At 37.5% G+C, this 23,121-nt stretch overlaps 1 protein-coding gene across 1 annotated transcript in view; it reads right to left on the bottom strand.

Moving 5' to 3' along the window:
* ITPR1 (inositol 1,4,5-trisphosphate receptor type 1) overlaps positions 1–23,121 on the bottom strand; it is a 2,510,606-nt gene that overhangs the window by 201,990 nt on the left and 2,285,495 nt on the right. The window contains exon 54 of the mRNA XM_044076407.1: positions 20,147–20,307. Coding sequence (XP_043932342.1) covers positions 20,147–20,307 — 161 coding nt within the window. The remainder of the gene's footprint in view (positions 1–20,146; positions 20,308–23,121) is intronic.

Here is a 23,121-nt window from a genome sequence, read left to right as displayed (position 1 = left end):
TAAACCCATATGTCACAAGATGGGTTGCAAACTGGCTCAAGGACAGAACACACAGGGTTAGAGTTGCTGGTGCCATGTCCGACTCTAAGCCGTAAGCGGTGTCCCACAGGGCTCAGTCCTGGGCCCTCTCTTGTTCGGCATTTATTTTTCTGAAGTGCAGGCAAACATAGGGGATTGTGGCTGACAAAATTTGCAGATGACTGCAAACTGGGCACCATAATTGACACTCCATCAGACACAGACATCCTCCAGAAAGGTCTCATAGAAATGGATAACTGGTGCCAGAGCCATGGCCTTAAGCTAAATGCCAAAAAATGTATAGTCATACCCTTTGGGAAAAACAAGGTAACCCCTAATTACCACATAGGTGGTAATCCATTAAACACGGAAGAAGTTATCAGGGACCTGGGGACCCAAGTTGACAGTAACCTCTCTTTTGACACTCACATTGCCAAAGTGGTTAGGAAGAACTTCTACATTGCCCACCTGATCATGAAGGGATTCACATCCAGATCAGGAGAGGTCATTGTACCCCTGTACTCTTCACTTATCAGACCAATGATTGAGTACAACGCCCCATTCGGAATGTACCTTACCCGACACCTGCAGCAGTTGGAAAGACCCCAAAAGTTCCTCACCAAAAGGATAAAGGGGCTCAAACATATGTCATACAATGCCCGACTGAAGAAACTCCAGCTCTATTCAGTCGCATACCGTCTGCTCAGAGGTGATCTGTGCCTGACATACAAGGCCATGTCCAACCCGGAATTAATGGACATGCTCCACCTCAAAAAATCCAAATCCACCAGAGCCACGAGAGCAAGAGACTTAAACCTCAACACGGATATAAATAGGACGTGCTGGAGGGACAGATTCATCACCCAGAGACTCCCTACACTATGGAACAGAATCCCAGTCCATGTGAGGCAGAGCCCCTCACTGACTCTGTTCAAGAGAAATCTTGACGAGTGGATGGGAGATCGTAGGTTTACCCCGGGAATTATCTCTGTATCACTGCTGGACAGAGGCACAGCAAACTAATGGGTATAGTATTCTCATCCTAAGGGGTGGTGAAAGCCACACACACTCTGGCTAGGCTTATAAATGCCCTAGGGCAGATAGCCTAGTATGAACCTATGAACACTTGAGGGGAGAAGGCATGACAAAACAAGTAAGTCTCTTGCAAATGGATGGCCCCTAAGCAATAGACACATAGACCATGACCATCCATCAATGACATTTTTTGGGAGCACTTCATGCATTCTTTGAAGCCCGAAGGCTTGTGCTCCTTAACCTCTTTAGGCATAACACACAGACAAAAAGAGAAGTAAAAGGGAGGACTAGGCCCTCTAACTTAAATGGGCCTAGCCCTGAAGGATGAAGAAACACCACAAGGACTAGTGTCCTTTAAAATGGCCTAGTCCAGAAAAGAAAGGGACAGCTAGGTCTTCTAACTTAAACAGACCATCAAAAACTCACACACACAGCAAAACCTTATTCTGCTAAGGATTAACAGAGGAAGCTGAAACTGGAGTTTCGAACGACCTCCACCACTGTAAAAAGAGTCAAACACCAGCGGATAACCGCCAAAACCAAACTGCTCTACGAAACCATAGACTAGAACAAATGCTAGCGTTGATCAAACTATCAGCATTAACAATAAATCTATAACTGGTTCACAGGATACCACAAAGCACACTAACAGGCCCAAGGCCAACGCTTGCACCAAGGGGTGCAAAGGAGCTAATTAACTAAGAATTAGCAATGCTACACTAACAAATACTAATGGAAATACTATTATACTACATTAATTATAACTTTGAACAAGATTTTAAGTAATATATAAGCAAAAAAAGTTAACACTTAGCCAGAGCCAAGAAAAGCACAACCAAAATCAATGCGGCAAACAAGATCTGGGGTTTGTACTGGTGCACTATGGGATACATGCCTAGCCACGAGCCAACCAGAAGTTTTTTAGCTTATAAATCGTCCGAGTCGGAGCAGAGGATCGCCTCCGATCCCATACGTAAAAATGACGGTGAGATTGGACTACACAACATATACTATTAACAAAAATTGTTTACTTACAGTTGCATCTTCTCCTCTTCCCTTCCCTTTAATGTTCTTCCAAACATTAATGACATGAAGTAGGGCAAATGATGTGGAGTCCCCTACAGATTTAACAGTCAAAAAGTCTATTTCCATTTTTTTTCTTGTACAGACAAATATGATGGGTGCTTTATAATCCCACATTTATTCATTAATTTCCGAGTTGCTGGATCTATTTCTATTCCTCTCAACTCCAGTCTTTTATTTCCAACGTACTTTTGGTGGCTCTAGTCTACTCCTGTGCTTTTCTCAGTCTCTCAAGCAATTTCTTTTGGAACACTGAAAAAGGCTTCACGGCAAAATTTCTCTATGAGCTTTATTATCAGAAGAATAAGAAACAGAGTCTCCTTCTATTTGATAGTTTACTTTTTGTTGAACAACCTTTTGTTTCTTCCTTCGCCTGTTCTGCATCATAAAATGACACTGATCCTCCAAGAAAAAATATTCTGAAGATAGTGGAGACAACAACTTGAATCTTACCTGCCTCTTGATATTCTCTGATTGATTGCTGGAATAAATTATTCATTGTACACCAGGCAGAAAAGGAGCAAATTATCTTCCACAAACATACTACTGTCTCTAACTTTTAGTACTTCACTTTCTGCTAAACTTTTGTCAATCAACTCTTTCTGTTGGCAGGATTGCATCTTTACTATTAGAGGTCTTGGCAATGTGCCTTTTTAATTAACTCCTGCTGTGGAATACCAGCGTGGTTGCTTATTTGAACTTCCATAGAATTAATAGAATCTATTCCTTTCAGATTCTCTGTACAACAGAAAGTTGTACATTGCTTTTCTCTGTGTGCACTCTCCTCTAATTCTATTTTTGAAACATCTCTTCTTGAGCAATTGCATACTCAGCCAGCGTTTTTTCATTTTGACCTCAATGCTGCAGTTTCATAAGCACATCACAAATATCTGTTTAACACTTCCATTTTGGTTAGCATTTTAATTGAAATGATATACACCGATTCATTTATTTTAATCAGCTCTGAGCATACTGACATTTTTTCATCTAGATTACTGGAAGTCAAGTCATACAGCAAAGATGGAATCTGAACTGCTTTTAGGTATTCTGTAAAGGTGGTTACACTGAGGCGCTAGAACGTTTTTTTGAATAAGTATGGATTATTACTAGTTCGTGTTTTCCTGCTGCTGTTCCTGCTGAACAACCCTTTGGATCAATTGTTTGTGCGAGATTTTATTTCAGGAGCATTGGTTACATGATATTTTTTCATCTAGATTACTGGAAGTCAAGTCTTACAGCAAAGATGGAACTTGAACTGCTTTTATGCTGAACAGCTGCAGGATTCTTCCCAGCCAATGTTTTCTCCTGACCTTTTGTGATTGATTTTTTTTTTTCAGGTTCTCTAAATTTCTTCTTTGCTGGCATCCAGGTAGTGCACTTACTAGCCAGTAAGTGAAATTTACCCCCAAAAGACAAATTCACTGGCTCTCTCTTCTGAATTTGGTTTCACACTGGGAGAGGTGAAATTAATCTGTTACTCAATGTGCAGCCATCTTGGAAGCCCATACCATTAAATGTTTTAACAAATACTGTTGAGAACAAACCGTTGCTTACAGTAACTTCTCAACTTTTTTTTTTTTTTTTATTTTAGCGTTTTTCCAAACAGTAATGACATGAAGTTGGGCATAAGCCTGTTAGTCCCCGCAACAGATTTAACAGAGTCAACAAAAATCCAATTGTTTTCAGCCACTTTTTCTTGCAAAGATATACATCAAAATATGGTTGATGGTTTATAGTTTTGCATTTATTCACTAATTTCTAGTTGCTAGTCTTCTTCCTGTTCATCTCCATCTCCCAACCCAAGATTTCAGTTTAAATACAAGGTAATCCAGATTTTTAAAGTCATTTCCTGCGTTTTTTCTCTCTCTCGAGCATTTTCCTTTGGAACATTGTGGAAAACATTTTACTGGCAATGTCATTTTATAAACCTTAACATCATACGAATAAGAATCAGAGTCCTGTTCTGTTTGATGGACCACCCCTTGTTGGACAAACTTTTGTTTTTCCCCCTTAGCCTGTTCTGTATCAAAAATGACTTGGATCCTCCAGGAAAAAATATTCTGAAGACAGCTGGACACAGCAGCTCAAATTTCACACCTGCATCTTGACATTCCATAACTGCTGAGATAACTGTACTGCTCTTCTGCCTGGTGTACAGTGAATAATCACTTTCCATAAACACACAAGTCTCCAAACTTTTAATATTTTGCCATTCTGCCAGTTTTGTCAGGATCAGCTTTCTGCTGATATGACTGCATCTTTACTAATACAGGTCTTGGCTGCTTTCTCATGGCCAGGTTTGGAGTATATACACAATGTGCCCTTTCAATTAACAATTCCTGCTGTGGAACTGCAGTGCAGTTATTTATGGTTTCATAAAATGAATACAGCCTATTCCTTACAGTTTCTCCAGTACAGCAGAAAATCTAATTTTTTTTCAAGTGCTATATCTCCTAACTCTCTTTTTTGGAACTGCTGCTCTTAATACTCAGCCGGCCTTTTCTTCATTTTGACCTTTGATTTTTGCAGTTTTATCAGTTCATCTAAATGATGTTTAAAGTTTCTAACCAGTTTTTCCACTCTTCTGTTATTTGAGTCGACGTAATGTTTCAATGTTTTACTTATTTTAAAAACCTCTGCACATTTGACTTATTTTTCCTCTAAATTACCAGAGGCCGTCTCTTGTACCAAAGCTGCAGCTCACAATGCTTTTTGCTGAACAGCTGCAGTATTCTTTCCAGTCAGTGTTTTCTCCAACTTTTCTAGCTGATTTTCTTTCAGGTTCTCTTAGTTTCTTCTTTGTTGGCATCCAAGCAGTGTACTTGAGAGCCAGTAACTGAATTTTACTAAAACAGGCAGAATTACTTTTTTCACACTGGAAGAGCTGAAATTAAGCTGCTGATCAGTGTGTGCAGCTTTCTTGATAAAAATGTTTTTAGATTTCTAAGACATGGCTGCGGAACTTTGACTACACAAACTTGTATACTGCAGTTACATAAATAAGAATAAAGATGGCACCACTGATTAGAACTTATAAGAGAGCTCCAGCCACTTCTAACAAAGCCACACAACCTACAATTTTCCTGGCCATTCTTAATGTGATACCGCCCTTCTGGAAATAAAAAAAAATGCGTTGCTTATTTTAGTTTCATAAAATACACAAAGCCAGTTATAGGAACATTCTAAAACCTGTGTTGCTATCTGTCCAAAATATTCCATATAAACTCTTTCACTTCTTGTATAAAATGCATTGCCTTTTCTCCAGCTCTTTATCCTTCCTGTTCATAACAACATTACAGAATGTTGCAATGTATAATTATACACATTACCATCAATTACTACTACTAGATATCCCTCAAATATCACAGACGAAGACAAAATCTGGAAAAGATTTTTAATATGGCTGTTACATACTTGCAATATAAAACTTTGCATTACAAGCATTTTCTGAAAGATAGTTTAAAAACTCACGTCTGTCATTTAGATGACTGCAGTTTACAACTTCAGAAAAACACATTCTATTAGGAACAGACCAAAATACCTCCAAATTTATTGCTCAAAAAATAGAGATAGTCAAAATAATGACATATAATCCAGAAAGACACAGACACTTCTAAATCTAGCTCACTCACCTCTATAGCAACTTTCTGTATACTACCAGTTAACATCCATAGCTAACTTATGGTGCCAAGATCATTTCTGGATCTGGCTTCTTTAATGATTTAATCAGGTAAGAGGCAATATTAGAAAGAGCAAGGATTTGTTAACAAATATGACAGCAAGGTTGTTAATCTAGGATGTCCTTAAGTGGAGAAATCGATCACTGTTTACCATTTATTATTTTCATATTTATGATCATATTTTCATAACTGTGCTCTCTACATGTTGTGGGGTATAGTGTGAAATACCATGTTGAGAGTCAGGGAAATTGTCAGTATCCATTTATACCACACTGTACTTGAGCTACTGCTAGCTGTTTGTTAGTAATCATGAAAATAAGCAATATGTCCATATGTACTAAATATTTCAAAAAATAAGCAACTTACAAACTGATACATGGCATCAGATGAAACCTCAGATGTTGATGAAAACTGTCTAGTATCTGTCCTTTAAGATGCTCAGTGTTATTTATATTGCTAATTATACAATCAAGCATATGTTTTCATATTGCTTTAAATAGATAAAACTTGTACTCTGGGATGAATTTCTTGCTGTCATGTGAAGGCTTTTGTCCGGTTAACCAAATATAGCAATATATGTCTATGTTGTACATCAGTGGTGTACAACCTTTTTGTGAGGAGGGCCACTATACAAATTCTTAATGCATCTGCGGGCCACCTCAAAACATAGTAAGTCGTTACGAGTTAATAATAGGTACAGGTGATTGGCATTTTTACTTAAGACAGCAGTCGTGAAATTACCAGTTTTCCACATCAACTTTGCATTTAACTTTATTCTGACTTACAGCCATTACTTATTACAAACTCTTCCAGAAAGTAACTACTGTTTACAGACTACAAGTTATAAACAAAGAATAGTTACTTCCGCAGCTAAAATTAGATCTGTGTGCAAATGCACTCAATTAGGTAAGTAAGCACATGCTGGAAGGCTTGCATGACTGATGACATAGCATTTTTTCACTTTTTTAAAAAATGTTGGGTTACTCTCTCGGGGCTGGATGGTGTTGCGTCAAGGGTCAGATTTGGCCCGGGGCTGGATGTTGTGCACCCTGTTGTACATTTTGCAAGATATGACCATTTATGAAGGTTTGTATAATTATATATATATAATTGTGGGTTGATGAGAATTAATATATATTATTTCTGGAAAAAACTATGAATGCACTGACCGTCACTGCAAAGAAAACTTCTTACTGATCACGTTATTTGTACAGTTTTAGCAGCTTTTATTGTTCATAAAATATTCACATTTGTTTATGTTTTTGAAGCAGATTTTTCAGAAAATGCTCTGGAATGCAGGGGCATATGTAGGTTGCTACAGATGTGGCATTCCACATCACATAGGTGTTAAAGAGCTAGTTAAGTGGATACACCCACAAAACAAAGTGTCCCTTTCCAGTGTTCACCTGGGACAATTGCCTGGTTAAGTGACTTTCTCAAATTCAGGCAGTGGCAAATGGAGACGGAAGGACTCAAACTTGGCAGTTTTGACTGAGAAGCACTTCATTAACTGTTCAGATATTCATCTGTTAGCACTGAAAGACAACTCTCATTTACTTGCACATTAACAGAGCAACAGTTGTTCCATCCACATGCATTATTCTGAACTATGAAAAATCCAATGACTTGCATTATTGTCCAACTGTAATCCTCAGAATTTTGTCAGAAAATGTAGAATTTAATGAGTCAGTCAAGAAATTATGAAAAATCAGATATTCTGCAACAATGGGCTCAATTAAGAAACAAAACTATGCTCCGTGTGTACACACACACACACTGCAACTTTGCTAAAGAATTTTGGATAAAACACAAAATCAGGGAGGCAGTGGGTTTAATTAGGTCTTTAACTCAAAAAGTTAATAAAAATATTTGTATCAACATTTTGTTTCAAAACAATTAAGTAAGACATTAATATCTGACATTAGTGACTAATTCTCAAATTATGAGGGTCAGCTCAAAAATGAGGCAAATCAGGAACAGTTGAAAGGTATGTTCCTACTGTTCCACCTCGTTCACCTGGCACGGAATGCCATTAGTGTCTGTCATGCTTTATGGTGCTGCTAGCCACCCCCAAACAAAAGTGCATTCTGCAAAATGTGGAGCAGTTGACAGGTATGCCACCCAGGGTGGGTTTGAGATTCCGTCCCATTACAAAATCATTTTTCTCACATTACACAAACAGTGAGGAAAGTGAAAATGTTACATCGACTGGCATTTTTGCTAAATACAATTTTTATATGAAAAGCATCCGGCAAACATACACAGTGTGAAAATACTAATCCTGACTAACAACCATCTCTACCCCCTGTTTCTTCCTCTTCTAACCAAAGTTTCAAACATTTAATTACTCAATCTTGTATTGACTGGCACTATTTAAACTCTAATCAACTTATTGCTTATATCCTTGAACCTGTTGTGATCCCATTGTACATAACTCTTACAGTATAATAACTGTTTTAGCTTTCTTAAGCAATATTATGTTCACTGTTACTTTTCTTAATGTGTTCTGATCTCTGAAATGTATAAACTTCCTGTTCCATTTGGTTATTATAACTGTTTTAGCTTTCTTAAGCAATATTATGTGCACTGTTACTTTTAATTGTGTTCTGATCTTTGAAATGTAAAAACTTCCTGTTTTATTTTGGTTTATTAATCCTGTATTTACCATGTAACAATATTTTTTATACTTTTTATATTTTTGTATACGTGTGTGGAGCTTTTCTCCCCGGGCCTCTACTGAAAATGGATATATATCCAGCTAGACTAGCCCGGTCAACAAATGTAAAATAAAATAAAATAAATAAATAAAATAAATTAAGAAATCTTTAAATTCAAGTTGCACTTTTACTTCCATTTAGCTTGTTTTTTAAAAAAAAAAGGGGTCCTGGAAGGGGACAGTGAGTAGAGGTGTGTGTGTGTGTGTGTGGGGGAGGGGGGGTGGAGATCCTTTGAGAAATTTATTAATAATACTGCCTTTTTTTAAGCAGTCACAGATTACCTAGTATGATAGCTCCTGTCATGAGCATGTGTGCCAGTTCCATTTGTATGGCAAATAATTTCATAAGAATATATTACTTCATACAGTTGGTTGGTAAAGACACTTGTTTCATTCACAGAAAAATGAAAATAATCAACACAGCAAAAACAAACTACATATAGTTTTTGTTGGTAACTTGAGGCAACAGTACCATTGCTATGGACATGGTGATTTATAATTCATTTGTCTTTACCTCTCAGTTCATATACAAGTACTAGGCTAGCTGCCCTTCTGAATCTTAAGCCTAGGATGGACTTTTCAGAGTGACAATTGAAAAAGGTCAAGGAGCAACCAGGAAAATGGATTGGACTATTACAGGGAATTATCCTACAATTCCCGATTGCACAAATGAGACAAATGGTATTAATGTGACTAAACAAGTAACTGCTAATGGTCAAACCGATTTAGTGAATTTATCAGGATGTAATGTAAGAGGATGAAATGTTAGTTTTAAACAGAGGTTTAAAATTTATTCCCACTGTATTACCTAGAATGCACGAAATTAAACGTGAAATTTTTAAATTAGTTAGAAAGTTTCATTTAAGGGACTTCTTAACGGGGGATAAAGGGAATATGGAAAAAATGGATGAATGTGAAAATGAACAGAGTGAAACTAATGGATAGTTTTTATTCCTTTATGTCAGAATGTGAAAACAATGCTTATTATAAGTTTGATACAGAAGGAATTGTATATAGAAGTGATTTTGTACCCCCTTCTAAAAATGATATACAGTACACTTTTCAACCTTAGTACATCATAACAAGGAAAAGGAACAAACTGTTTTATGAAAATAAAGCTAATATTGTGTTAAATTTAAGTAAACATGAATGATTAAGTTTGTAGAAACTTAGTCAGAATAGACAGTTGGTGTTTAAGCCTGCAGATAAAGGTGGGAAATTGGTGGTACTTCATTTTACACAATATATGAAAATGTGTTATGTACATTTAAATAAGAGACTATATGAAAAGGTGGGGGGTTAGAATTTTACCAGAAAGCATTGGATCAGTATAAAAATTTATTAAATAAAAGGTTTAGATTGAAATACTTTTCATATGAAGCTATACAATACAAGTTTAATATTAAAGGATGTACTATGACTTAGTTTTTTTTGTGCACCCAAAATCCATAAGAGTATGGTGGATCCACCAGGTCGCCCCATTGTGTTTGCATGTGGCTATTTCATTCATAACTATCTTGCTTTTTGCACAAGTATTTATTGGAAGAAGTTATTAAACTGCTTTCTTTTATTAAGGATGTTTTTGAATTCATGGACAAAATAAAAAATATTAGACAAATTATATGCACTTTATGATTACAGATGTCGTAAGCTTGTATATGAGTATCCAACATTCATTTGGTATGGAGGCTGTGTTATATTTTTTGAAAGGTACTCCAAAAACACAATATATTTTAGAGTTGATTAATTTCAGTTTAGAAAATATTTTTGAATCCAATGGAGAATTGTATATGCAACTGCAGGGGAACAGCTATGAGGTCAGCGTTTGCCCCCATGTACAGTGGCTACAAAAAGTGTACACATCCCTGTTAAAATGCCAGTTTTTTGATATATATAAAAATGAGACCACAACAAATTATTTCAAAACATTTCCCACCTTTAATGTGACCTATAACCTGTACAATTCAACTGAGAAACAAATTTGTTAGGGGGAAAATATAAAAAAAATAAAAAACGTACAATAAGCTGGTTGCATAAGTGTGCTCACCCTTAAACTAATACTTTGTTGAAGCACATTTTGATTTAATTACATCATTCAGTCTTCTTGGGTACACACCTGTCATGAATTAAAGAAACTCTGATTAATCTCAAATAAAGTACTAAGCTAGTTGCCCTTTCTGGATCTTTTTAAGCCTAGCCAATTTCTGTCAAAGGTGAGAATCGAATTCTGCACCCTGTTAAGGAACCGTTATGTCAACTCTCTCTCTCTCTGTCTAGGCTAATGATATAGTGACTTATCTCATTCAACAGTACAATATTACTTTGAGGAGGATTCCTGCAGTACTACATTACCAGAGTGCAACCTTCAAGTAAGGAAACAGATGGAGGACTGTCAAGGTAGAATACCTTACTAAACAGGTCTATCAAAAATACCTCTTTAGCTTGAATGGGCATATATAGCTTGTAATACGGACAGCTGCTTGTATCACAGTCAAGTATCATTCACAGACACTGTTTTAAAAAGATGCAGATGATGTGACATGCTCGTGTGGAGAAAAAAAACTGAGGGTCTCTCTTTTTGTATCTGTCATTATAAATACAGGACAGACATTAGACAGCTTAATCTGAAGTATGTTAACTAAGAAGGCCTTTAATAGCATTATAACATGTTACGTGTATCAAGCCAAATCAGTCCAAGGACCACTGATGACTAGTCAGCACCCAATGTCAGTATGCACTTCCTACATCCAAGGGGGGAGGAAGGGAAGAAAACCGGTTTGGGTGGGACAGAATTTATGGCTACACATCCAGTTGTCAAGATTCAGGCTGCTAGGTGTAGAGGTAATTTATTCCACAGATGGGGTATGTGCTTGGAGATGAATCTGCCCTGCCAGCAGGATGTACTTACTTGTTGGAGATCTAGACCCTTTGTATGGGTGGAGGTGAAAGATGGAGGAAAGCAAGTCCTTTGCAGCATGAAAAGTCACAGTTCACCACACTGGGGCCTATAAAAGATGAAGTATCTCCTATGTACAACCGGAAGACAGTGAAAGTTGTTTTAACAGTTAACAATGGGTATAAATATCAGCAAGTAGTACAAAATACAAAATGCATTACTTTTAGCTACTTGTAACTTGTGTGTGGTGGTAGATGACAGCGTATTCAATTTTTGGAATGAGCACAAGTCTGTCAATGACACTTGTGGCCCTGGAGATAAGAAGTGGGATATCCTAAAATAAAGCTTAAGTTGAGTAAGCATCTGACCCATTACCTTATTTGTACATTGTACTAGTTTCCAAATCATCCTGCAAAGAGGCTTACGCTACAGACATTTAGGAGAGGCTCACATGGAGTACATAGCATTGCATTAGGCAGAATTGTACTTTTGTCAGGCACCATGGATATTGTATGCTTGGTCTTGGAACAGGCAGTTGCCTCATGGTAATCAAAGGTAAAGGCAGGAAATTCATGGATATGCATAACTTCAGCAACTTTAAATATGAAGTAGACATTAAATGCCATAGTAGATCAGCTCTACCCTTGTAGTCAGAGTAGGCAATATCAATATAAATTAGCTCAGAGCATTGCTAGGTGTTGATTTAGCTTCCTAATATAGCAAAAACTAGATTTCTAGTTCAGTTTCAGCTACCATTTTTCAATGCTTGCTCAGTGTTGTCTTTCAGTTCTTCACTAACATTTTGATAGAGTCTCATATACAGCCAGACTGCAAACCTATATAACAGAAGAAAAATGTGCTAAGTGAGTAGGCTGATTGGTTGGCTCATTCCTCCTGCTTTAAGAAAATAGTTGGTTCATTTTTTAAATCCTTCCTTTGATCTAATAGTATCTCAGCTATTATGATTACCTCCAGAACATACACACTTTATCTGTTACCCCCTCCTCATGGGAAAAGCAACAAATGTATTAACCATCAGAGGGTAAAAGCAGGAGCCATTTTTTATGTTATCAATTGTTGACGTCTCAAGTTGAGATGTACGATTAAATGGTTGCAGTTTGAAAGAGCGGAAACAAGGGAGTGAACGATCTTTTTCCTTGTTTGACAGCCGGCTTTGCTTGTGAGACTGTATAACAGCTGGATCTAGGCATTTGCCCTTTTCCTGCTATTGTGCAATCCCAGAGTTGGTCTATAAAAAGTTAGGTGTGGGGGTGGTCCCCCTGCAGACACACTAGGGTTTTTTATTTTCTTTTTCATCAATCTTTGTAGATTCATTCTAAAAGAATGCTGTGTTCACTCTTTATAGCATTCAATATTTGATGAGACAACTGTTTAAATATGTTCCAAAGGGGACAATATATTCAATAATAGGTATGACGGGTTAGGAGTAAAAGGGGACAACGTTGGATCTAGACAGATATCTGTGGAAACAGGATGAGCCAGACTGAAGCCTTTCTAAACTAATATTGAAAAAAGTTGGGTCAAAAGGTAAGTAATTATCAATAAAAACACCCAAGCTTGAAAGTATCTAATTGGAGGGCAGTGTCATCTAACTGTATGTGAAAGTGTTATGTTTACCAAATTGAACTATACATTTTTTCACATTTAATTTGAGACTATTATGCTCGCACCAACTGTTAACATGACTTACTCATGATGGAGCAGTTGTGATTTAGTGGAAGACTAAATACAAACACCTAATTTACAGAGGTCAGCAAATTAGGTGACTACTGGCAGGGAGTTCACATGAAGGTCTGAAAAATAGATGCAAAGTAGGAGACAGCTTAATATTGAGCTATGTGGTACACTACTGGTAACGTTTTTGCTTTCAGAAGTGAACTTGCAACTTTAGATGCATAGCTTTTGTCAGATAACCAGGTTAACTATCTATTGCACAACGTAAGCATTTATATTCAAATTTACAAGGTTGTCAATGTCTCCATGAGGAAGTGCGTCAAAAGACAAGTTCAGGTCCAGATATGCTGTAGATATTTGCATCAACCACTATAATCTGCATTGGTGATTTAATGAGATTATGAGAGCAGCACCTTCCTTTGACAAAGATGAATTGTTGAGGGTCCAGAGTTGAGAGATTTTCAACGTCCAGATAATGAGGTCTGCATACAAGGTTAGTGAGACTAATGGCTCTGTAATTACCAAGATATGTGGCTCTGCCACTCTGGTGTTAACAGTAGAGCAATAGCTGTTCTTCAGGCATCAGTAATGTGACTAGTGTAAACGGTGAGATTGAAGAGGAGGGGTCATATAGCCCACATTTTGTACCAGTAATCTGATACCATGGTATACTACCAGGGTCCATGGAGGAGATATTTTTAGCAGTTGAAAAGGCTGAGGAGACTTGTTCAAAAGTATCTGGGACAGTGGGATTTGTGAAACAGCTACAAATGTGGGTGGAATAAATAAGCACTAAAATTGTCAGCTAGGATAGTAGTTATTTCCTTGGGTCAGAGTAGGCAGCATTATTGTTAAGTAGCAGTGAAAACTGTTGAGTTTCAGTTCTTAACTTCCTGATATAAAGTTTTGTAGATTTTTTTTACAATTTTAGCAGAGATTTTAAATTCATACTCAGTTTTGAGCTTCCTAATGGCTTCCTTAAATTTCTTCCTGGTTTGCTTGTTTGTGTTCTAGAGGTAGGTAGAATAAGATCTCTTATAAACATCAAGTGATTCCTTCTTGCTACATCTCACACACACACACACACACACACACACACACACACACACACACACACACACACACACACACACACTAAAAATAACTCTGCTCAGAGTAACAGTTCTTGACACAAATGTCCATGACCAACACTTTTATTCCTTTAACTTACTAGTTACAAAACCCTGGGCAGTAAAGACAGAGCAGTTGAGGAAAGTAGATGATTGACATAAATTACCTCTGGTGGGTGGGTAGGATGCACACTGTGGGACAGACAAAGAAATGAGGACATAAAAGCAGAAACAAAGCAGCTCCAATTGCAGAAAAAGATCAAAGAAAACAGATTATGATGGTTCAGGCATATGTGCAGAAAAGCAGAAGACAATCTGGTGATGATGATTTGGGACAGACAGGAAGAAAGCATGAGGAAATGAGGGCATCTAGCAAAGAGGTGGATGGACTGTGTTAGAGAAGACTGCGACAGTCAGGCATACATGTTGAAGGAACGACAGCAGCACTGAATAGCGAGAGATGACAACTGACACAAAACCCTGACCCCATGTAGGAAATGGGGAAAAAGAGGGATGATCATTACAACTCTATGCCCTAAAGGGTACATAACCCATACACATGTATATCTTGTCTCTCACTTTAATATAGGTGTTTACTCATGAATACCCATTATTTACAGCTGTTCCACTACAAATACTTGTAATATGGATATACTCCATTTCAACATGACAGTGCAAACATATCAGTGTGATTGCACTGTTGTGAAAATATTCTTATGTGATATACTTCTATGTTATGTGAATCAAATCAATAAGGTTAATAACCTAATACTGCATTGTCAAAAATAACAGGGATTTTTAATGTAACTGTGGTAATTTACATTGTATATTGTACCAGTGGAGCCTTTCTCCCCAGACCTCTGGTGAAAAGGGGTTCTACACACTGCTGTACTTCCCTGGTCAATAAATAAAAATGAATGTATACGGGTAACATGCCATAGTTTTTTTTTTTTTTTTGAAATTGTGGATCGAGACTTTTTATCAATAAAAGTAAGTGGGTGAAGAAGTTAGAGGCAAATGGAGCTGTTTTAGCACGAAGACCCATCAAAGGAGGGTTACAACTGATCTATTTAGGTAATCAGCTAACCAAAGAAGGTTTCTTTTGAGAATTATCTGCACACTGAGGTATCTGCAAGGAAAGTAACAGTTTTAAAGGTCAATGACTTATGGTCCGATTTAACAAGGGAGGATGACACATATGGAGCGTGCAAGCCATGGCCATATATATGATGACAAGTGTACTGGGGCCTCTACTGGGATGTGTGACTATCTGAAAGAGAGTGAGTTAGGATTTATGATGTCAAGGAAGCAATGGACATGTAGTTCTGGCAGTGTAATTTAGCCCGTTTACTGGTGAACACTTCAAATCTCCCAGTAGAAAGGTGCTGGATTTAATGCAGATTTCAGCTAAGCTGCTAAGATTGTTACCATGCTTAGAAAGTGATTCAGGGTGTTTGATAACTAGCTATGAAGTGGTAATTAATCATGCTTAGGGTGAGTTGGACACCAGGACTTCAAACCAGGTGTCCTAAGGAATCTCTCATGAGGTGATATCCTTGGCGAATACAGATACACCCCCCCCCCACCACCACACACACACCTGCCAATAGGCCTGAAGATGTGACCGTCACTAAACACAGGAAAATAGGGAATGGTTTCATGTTTTTATGTGCCTATGTACATACACACAAAAGCACAGGTCTCAAGTTTAGGCATTTTTAGTTAAGACTCCTAGCATTGAGTAGAACCACGTTAACGTGTTCCAAAGTAGAATTTACTAAGCTGGAACATCCGGCAGATGGACACACTGTTCTGAAGAAGTCTGTGTTAGGTGAAAGAGGAGAATTAAACATGTGAACGCCAACCACCAGTCTATTGTCTCCTGGTGTTATTTTTGTTGTTTATGTTTTATTATTACTTCAGTTTTTAACCACTTCCATCAAAATTTTCTTTCTTTATTAGTGTTGATTTCTTACCATTAAATTCCATGTTTACGGATCTTGACCAAGAATAAAAGTATGTCTAAAATAAAGGTGGGATTTAAAAATAGGGTGGAAATAAAATAACGGGAGCTATGGATAAGTAAGAATTACTTAGAAGAACTGACAAATGTCAAAGTATTGCAGAATAGGGGGAATCTCACAGAACATGAGGAAGATCAACTGCAGAATCCTAAACAGAAAATAAGGGATTATCTCGATAATATACACAAGTGTAGAAAGAGTGCTGTTAAGCAACTGTTTTTGATAACCTTAGAGCACAAAAACATTTAGCATGACTCCGGCAACAGAAAGTACAAAAGGCTGTCACCATCTTAGGATAGTAACAAGAGATCCTGTAGCGGTATTAGAAATATTCCAGAAATTATATGAAAGTCTGTATAAAGCAGAGAAGTATTGAAATCAAGAGGAGATACAAATGGAAATGTTTATGGAAGAAATAAATATGCCAAGGTTAGAGGTAAATGAGTCTCACTAACGGTTAGGATAGGAGGAGATGAGAAAAATCGTGATGTATAACCAATCTACAGGAAAGTCCCCAAGAACAGATGGTATTTCCTATGGAAATTTGGAAGCTAGGAGTGGAAAAATGAAAGATCTGGAAGGTTTTGTTTTACAGTATTTTAAGAGAAGTATCAACATCCTGGAAGAAAGCAGTGGTAGCTGTAATACTAAAAAAAGGTAAAGCTCCATCTTCATACAGGCCCATTTCAATACTAATCCAGGATTATAAAGTGTTCATATATCTATAATGGCTAAAAGAATGGCAAAAGTAATGCCAAAACTGATGGATATGGATCATTCTGGTTTTGTGGAGGGGAGGCAAACATTTGACAAAATTAACAGAACATTGATGATCCAGAGGGAAGCAGAATGTAAGAAAATACCATTGTTGGTGGGTCTTGAAGGAGAGAAAGCATGATGTTTCGTAGGTTAGTACTAGGCTAACTGCCCTTGCAAGCCATTGTAAGCCTAGCCAATTATCCCTTGCGAGACTCAAACCCTACACCTTATGTTTGCAAGGCAAACACCTTAACCATTAGGCCACCCTTGATAGAGTAAGCTGAAAATGTATGAGCAGGGCAATGGAAGCATTTGCACTTCCTAAAAAAAATACAAGGTTGATTAGGGGGATATATGTGGGATTGAAGGCAAAAATTACAACAGGTGGGGTCCTCTTTGATAATTGCTGCTTGAGCAGAAGAAGCAGGCAGGGGTGTCCTCTTCCATCTTTTGTATTTGCAATACATTTAGAACCATTGGCAAAGAAAAAAGGGACTCAGAAATTCATAGAAATAATTGGTATGGTACTCTAGAAAAGCTGTCTCCATTTGTAGATTACCTTATTCTATACCTGGCAACACAAGAAAGAGACATTACAATGTTGTGGAACATTTTGAGACCGTTTAAAATCTTTTCGTGATACAAAATGAATGAAGCTTAAACAAAGGCAGTAGTGGTAAACTATGTACCCACATAGCTCTATTTTAAAAATCACAGCAGAGAATCACAAAAACAAGCATCCTCCCATCCTTAGGATCAGAAGCGCAGGAAGGGAATAAACCCCAGCACTCAACATTCAGAGTGTTGACATAACACAATAAGCTATCTCAAGGACAGACTTCAGACCTACTTCTAAGAAGGGTATAACCTCTGCCTGGCCCTATTTCCTTAGCCTTTATTTATCATTTCTTGACTGGACAGGCTGGCTACTCAAAGATAATTTTCGACTATGACCCAGGAAAGACATTGCTTCAGACCAAAACAGACTACTCTATTTAAATAGTAATAGAGGAACAGAAAGAATAATGCAATGTTTGAATTTGTGACATTTAAAGGAATGTTCTAATGAAAGCAACCACTGATTGCACAACTGTTTCCTCATCAGACAACACATTTTTTCTTGTTGTGTATCTACACCAGCTTCAAAATATACTCTGCAACTCCTAGAATCGAGTTCTGAACCATGAACTAGTCAGCTGCCACTGTTCAGCAGCTGCTGCCTCCCCGCCTTTTTTTTCTTTTATACAAACACTGATGACATTCATCTAGATGTCAGCATTACTCACAGGCTAGGGTACTCAATTCAATTTAATGGCCTTTCAATAAAGCACAATGCTTAACATGCTTAATACTTTATGACCACATAATTAATGATCTTAATCTTGTTATAACATTTTAAGCTGTGAAATGGTTTAATCTTTATGTAGGTGTAATAAGATATTGAGCATTATGCTTTACTGGAACCCAATGATTTTAAATGAGCATGGCTCCATATTAACCTATTACACAGTTCATTTAATTCTGTAAGGTGGGGGTACGCACTAGCTAAACAGCAATGATCCATATGAATGGAGTCACTGGAATAAATTAAAGTTAGAGAAATGCAGGAATGTGCATGTGGCCAGGGCAGTTACTACCACATACAGTTATATGGTTTTAGACATCACTGGAAGATAGTTGATTTTCCGGTTAGATATTACTCAGACCACTAAGACAGGAAATTTGTTTCCAGGGCTAGACTAATGGTCAAGGGCAAATGGGGCTGAGAAAAGGATTGTGGAGCAGAGCGGTCATGGGAAGGAGTAGTTCTTCCCCAACCTAAAAGAAAGGGTGCAAGTGAACCATCTAAAGTGTACAAGCCACTGGTGGAAGATATAAAAAGCTTTACTCATCCATACCGGTACTCTGCCTCTAAGGAAGAAGGTAACGGGTTTATTAGAATGTGCATACATAAGTGTGCACACCTCTGTGACAACACTGCATAGCACCACAACTAGAAGGGAAATGTGGGCATGAATATCTGATATAATCCTTGCAATGAAGAAGAGCAACAGGACAGATGAGTTTGTGTACATTATGTGCAGTAAAGGAAACGGAAAAGAATCATGCACCACAAAACTTGACAAGACTATATGAATAAGACAGTACAACACTTATTTTGCTCTTGCAGGCACCTGCCCACACACTGCAGCAGCCCGTTAAAATCAAATAACTTCAGTTGCTGTACTCTGGCATCATGGGTCATAAGAATGGACAATCGAAGGGTCTTTACAAAAGACTATTTGCACCACCTGCATCTAAACTATCTCACAGATATATGATCCTAGGTGCTAGGGCTCATACATTTTCAGACTGTTTCACAAACACTTCTACATTTACAGTTTACCTATTCTTTAGTACTACCAACAAGCTACTAAAATGGTTTTCCCCCATGACACTGTTTCAAACATTGGTAACTCATTTTCTTTATCACAACCCAGTAAACATTACTGCTAATGTAATCATTACAGATGTATAAAATATAGTTCATGGCAAAAGAAAAACTTTGCTTGCAAGTAATAAACTTTTTTTTTTTTTTGTGCAAGAAAGACCTCCTCCCCACATATCACACTTAGAAGGCTGTTCTTCCCACATCACCCCATTATTCAGTTTGATGTCATGCAACCTTGCAGAAACAGCAATACAGGCAGCATTAAAACATATTTTGCTCTCTGTAGATTCACACCTCTCTACCTGAATCCATTCAGAATTAAAAAAGGAAAATCTGCTGGATATATACTCAATGCAAAGCAAATTCAAGGCAATACAAAAGCAATGAATCATGAAATGAAAATGAGGACCGACAGATAAACCCACCTAGGCATTCTCTTTGCAGTAAATTTAATATCAATTACTATCGCAGAAAAGGACTAACTACTACATATTGGAGTACTATAGTATTTCGATAGTCACACACTCCTCTGTGCAGGGAATACCACTAACTTTTGGCAGTGTACACAAAACTGTCAAAAGCTCCAAAACATTTATATGAACTACAGTTTCCTCCCTTTCACACATTTCAAATGCTGAAAGCATAATGCTATCTAGCACTGTGCTCCAATTCCAAACACTGGCTGAATTAACAAACTTACCTTTATCATCTCAGCTACATAACTCTCTGGGCCAGTATATTCTGTAGAATCTTTCACTTTCACCAGAACAATAAAAAACAGGTAATGCCACATATTATGTTCTTCTTTGATATGTTCTTCAAATGTCACAGTCTTGTTGTCAAACTTGTCTCTTTCAAGACCTGCAGAAAGAATATTTTCAGTGGATGCAACAAGATATCAATTTGTCAGTCTTATGTACTAGTAGCAAAAAAAAAATTCAAACTCACTGTTGAAAAATGCTCCATTACAAATCTATAGTAGACAAGCACCTCAACATTAGTACACGATAAGAAATACAAACACAGCAGACTGGAAAATAACTTTGCAACAATACAGATTCTAACAAGACAACTGAAATGGCAATGAAATCAGCAAATGTACAGCAAAAAGTGAGAACTGTGACTGAGGCAGTTGGCAACCTGGAGAATCCACTGGGCACCATTCTCTCAAAACAGTGAAAATTTTCTTTCCTATTTTTACTACAGACTGTGTCGAAGACCTATACCAGTATCATTTTAACACCGGCTAATATATAACCAGCATTTTAAATTGTTCAAACAGCTGTGCTGTTAACTTAAAAGACTGTATGAGTGTCAGGGTTTGCGTTCTTTGGAATGCTGACTTGCAAGGACTAATGGTGACATCTTTTACAGTGCTAATCATGACCCCTGAGTTTGTGGCAGTAGCCCTCTTCATCCTATCTTCATTATGGTTTTGCAAAAGATATGTATTTCACACTTTTTCATGCAAGCATCCAAACTAAAATGCACTGTTTGATTCTAAGTCAAAAGTAAAACTGTAGGGCCAGCTCCATAAAGCAGTAAGGATAGTGACCCTTCTATAACCACCTCCAGGATCAGTACAGCATTCTAAACACTGATTGAATAGTCAACCAGGGAATGCAGAGTTAGTAGCAGGTACTAGCTTGCCCATCCGAGAGAGGGGGAGCTGGCAAATTCCCAATGAATTCCAAGAAGTGCAGTGAATATATGCAGGGAAATCAGGAGTGCAAAGATGTTCAAGAAGTGCAAGCTGTCCAACACAGCAAAGTGAATGCATGAACAGCACAAGCCATCTTTGCCTCAGCAAAGATGGCATTGCACTGAGCTTGTTGGCCATCAAGAATGGCTGGAGGCCTAGTATATGAAAACCACAACAGTCATCATGGATGATACAAAGTCCCAGAAACCACATGGAATATGACACTTCAGCTAGCCATCGACCTTAGTTAGCCAAAGTCGAGAATTACCACAAATGGTGAATGAGCATTAGGGAAGTGCAAGCCAGATTTATGGGACACAGGGAGTGGAGGGGAGTGACTAACTGCTGTTTGTCACACTGCTACTGGTACATAAAAACAAGACTAAAGAACACAAGCTGTGGCAAAATGATTTCAAAACCAGTGAAGCATATTTGAGTTCTGTCTTCTTCAGCTTTGTTATCTTGTCAAAGCAGCTTTCCAATATCATACAATTCTGCTTAAAGATGAAATCAGTATATTGCTTCGTACATATGTGCATCTATTTCCCATAATGTTTTTCCTCATGGGATATGTTTTTGTGTGTGTATGGGTGTGTGTTTTTTTTAATTTGGCTTCTGTGCCGTCACTGCTCTTTGGGTCAATCCTTTCCTCAAAATGACTTTTTTTTTTTTTACTCCAATTGACTGACTTCTTATGGCCCTTTTCCATGAAACACTTAGATAAAATGGACTGGTCAGAGAGTCCATGGAAGCAAAATAAATATTCCCATTAGAAGCATCAGTAACAAAACTGACCTTCATGCATGGTCAAATACACGTGCATGACCGCTTAGCCATCACTGAAACTTGGCTGAAGCCATTCATCAAAACTGAGGAAATCACCCCACCAGGTTACAACATATACAGATTTGACAGAAAGCCAAAAAAGTTGGTGAAGTTATAATGTATTCTAACACCCTTTAAATTCTTTCTCTACCCAAGTATACCCCCCTCCCCCCTTCAACAATGCTGATATCATCTATCGCCTCAGACTAAATGACACGAAAAGCTTCCATCATAGCTCAATATATCTCAGCTGGTAATAACACTGACAACAGAAACTTTTCTCTCTTGAACTGTATCAAATATTCACCATGAAGCAATCCTGGGTGACAAATCGCATCTCACAGACACTAAACTTGTACGGTTACTCAAATCATTCATACCTCAACCAGACTCAAGTCAAATAGGAAAAAAAATCAGGAGTAGATTGGTTTCTAACAAACCAACCTAATAAAATTTGTTCTTCAGGCACCTTATCAGACACATTTAGTGATCATCTACCAACCTTTAGCTCTTAGAAACAATTCCTAAACCCAAGAAATACCATTTTAATTGTATAAACTCAGCAAAACTAAAACTTTCAGCCATTCTTACTTACTCCATTAAGTTGGAATGTTCAAAACCATTCCTCTAGATGATGCAGACAACCTACTTTATACTACCTTCCTAAATGTTCAAAACACAGTCACCCATCTGGAGAAAGAGGGTCAAACAAAACACTTTCAACCAAAATCTAGGACAGAGATAAAGCAGGGAAAACATGTCAAGTTAACAAAAACACAGCAAAATCTTCAAAGCTTCAGACACCTTCGCAGGTAAACCAAATAAGTTTAAAACGATAAAACAAATCACTGTTTTAAATTAATGACAAACAAAAATACTATTACTTGCTGGAGCTCCATCAAAAGACTTACTACAAAATAGGATACAGCAGCCCAGTGTATACACAGCCATGCACCCAGAGGACAGTTTCATTCTTTAGCTCCAAATTCAACACCATAAAATCTCTACTTAAAACAGAAACTGTCCATTCACGTCTGCTTAGCTTCCAAGTCGGTGGAAACCATAACACTTTCTTCAAGATTGCCCCAATATCTTCCATTTAAAAAGCACCCCCCCCCTACAAACTTAAAAAAATTGGTACCAAAAAA

The sequence above is a fragment of the Protopterus annectens genome, chromosome 7.part0 (genome assembly GCF_019279795.1).
Source record: "Protopterus annectens isolate FY-2018-M chromosome 7.part0, PAN1.0, whole genome shotgun sequence".
NCBI lineage: Eukaryota > Metazoa > Chordata > Ceratodontiformes > Protopteridae > Protopterus > Protopterus annectens.
This window is presented reverse-complemented; position numbering and strand designations above follow the sequence as displayed.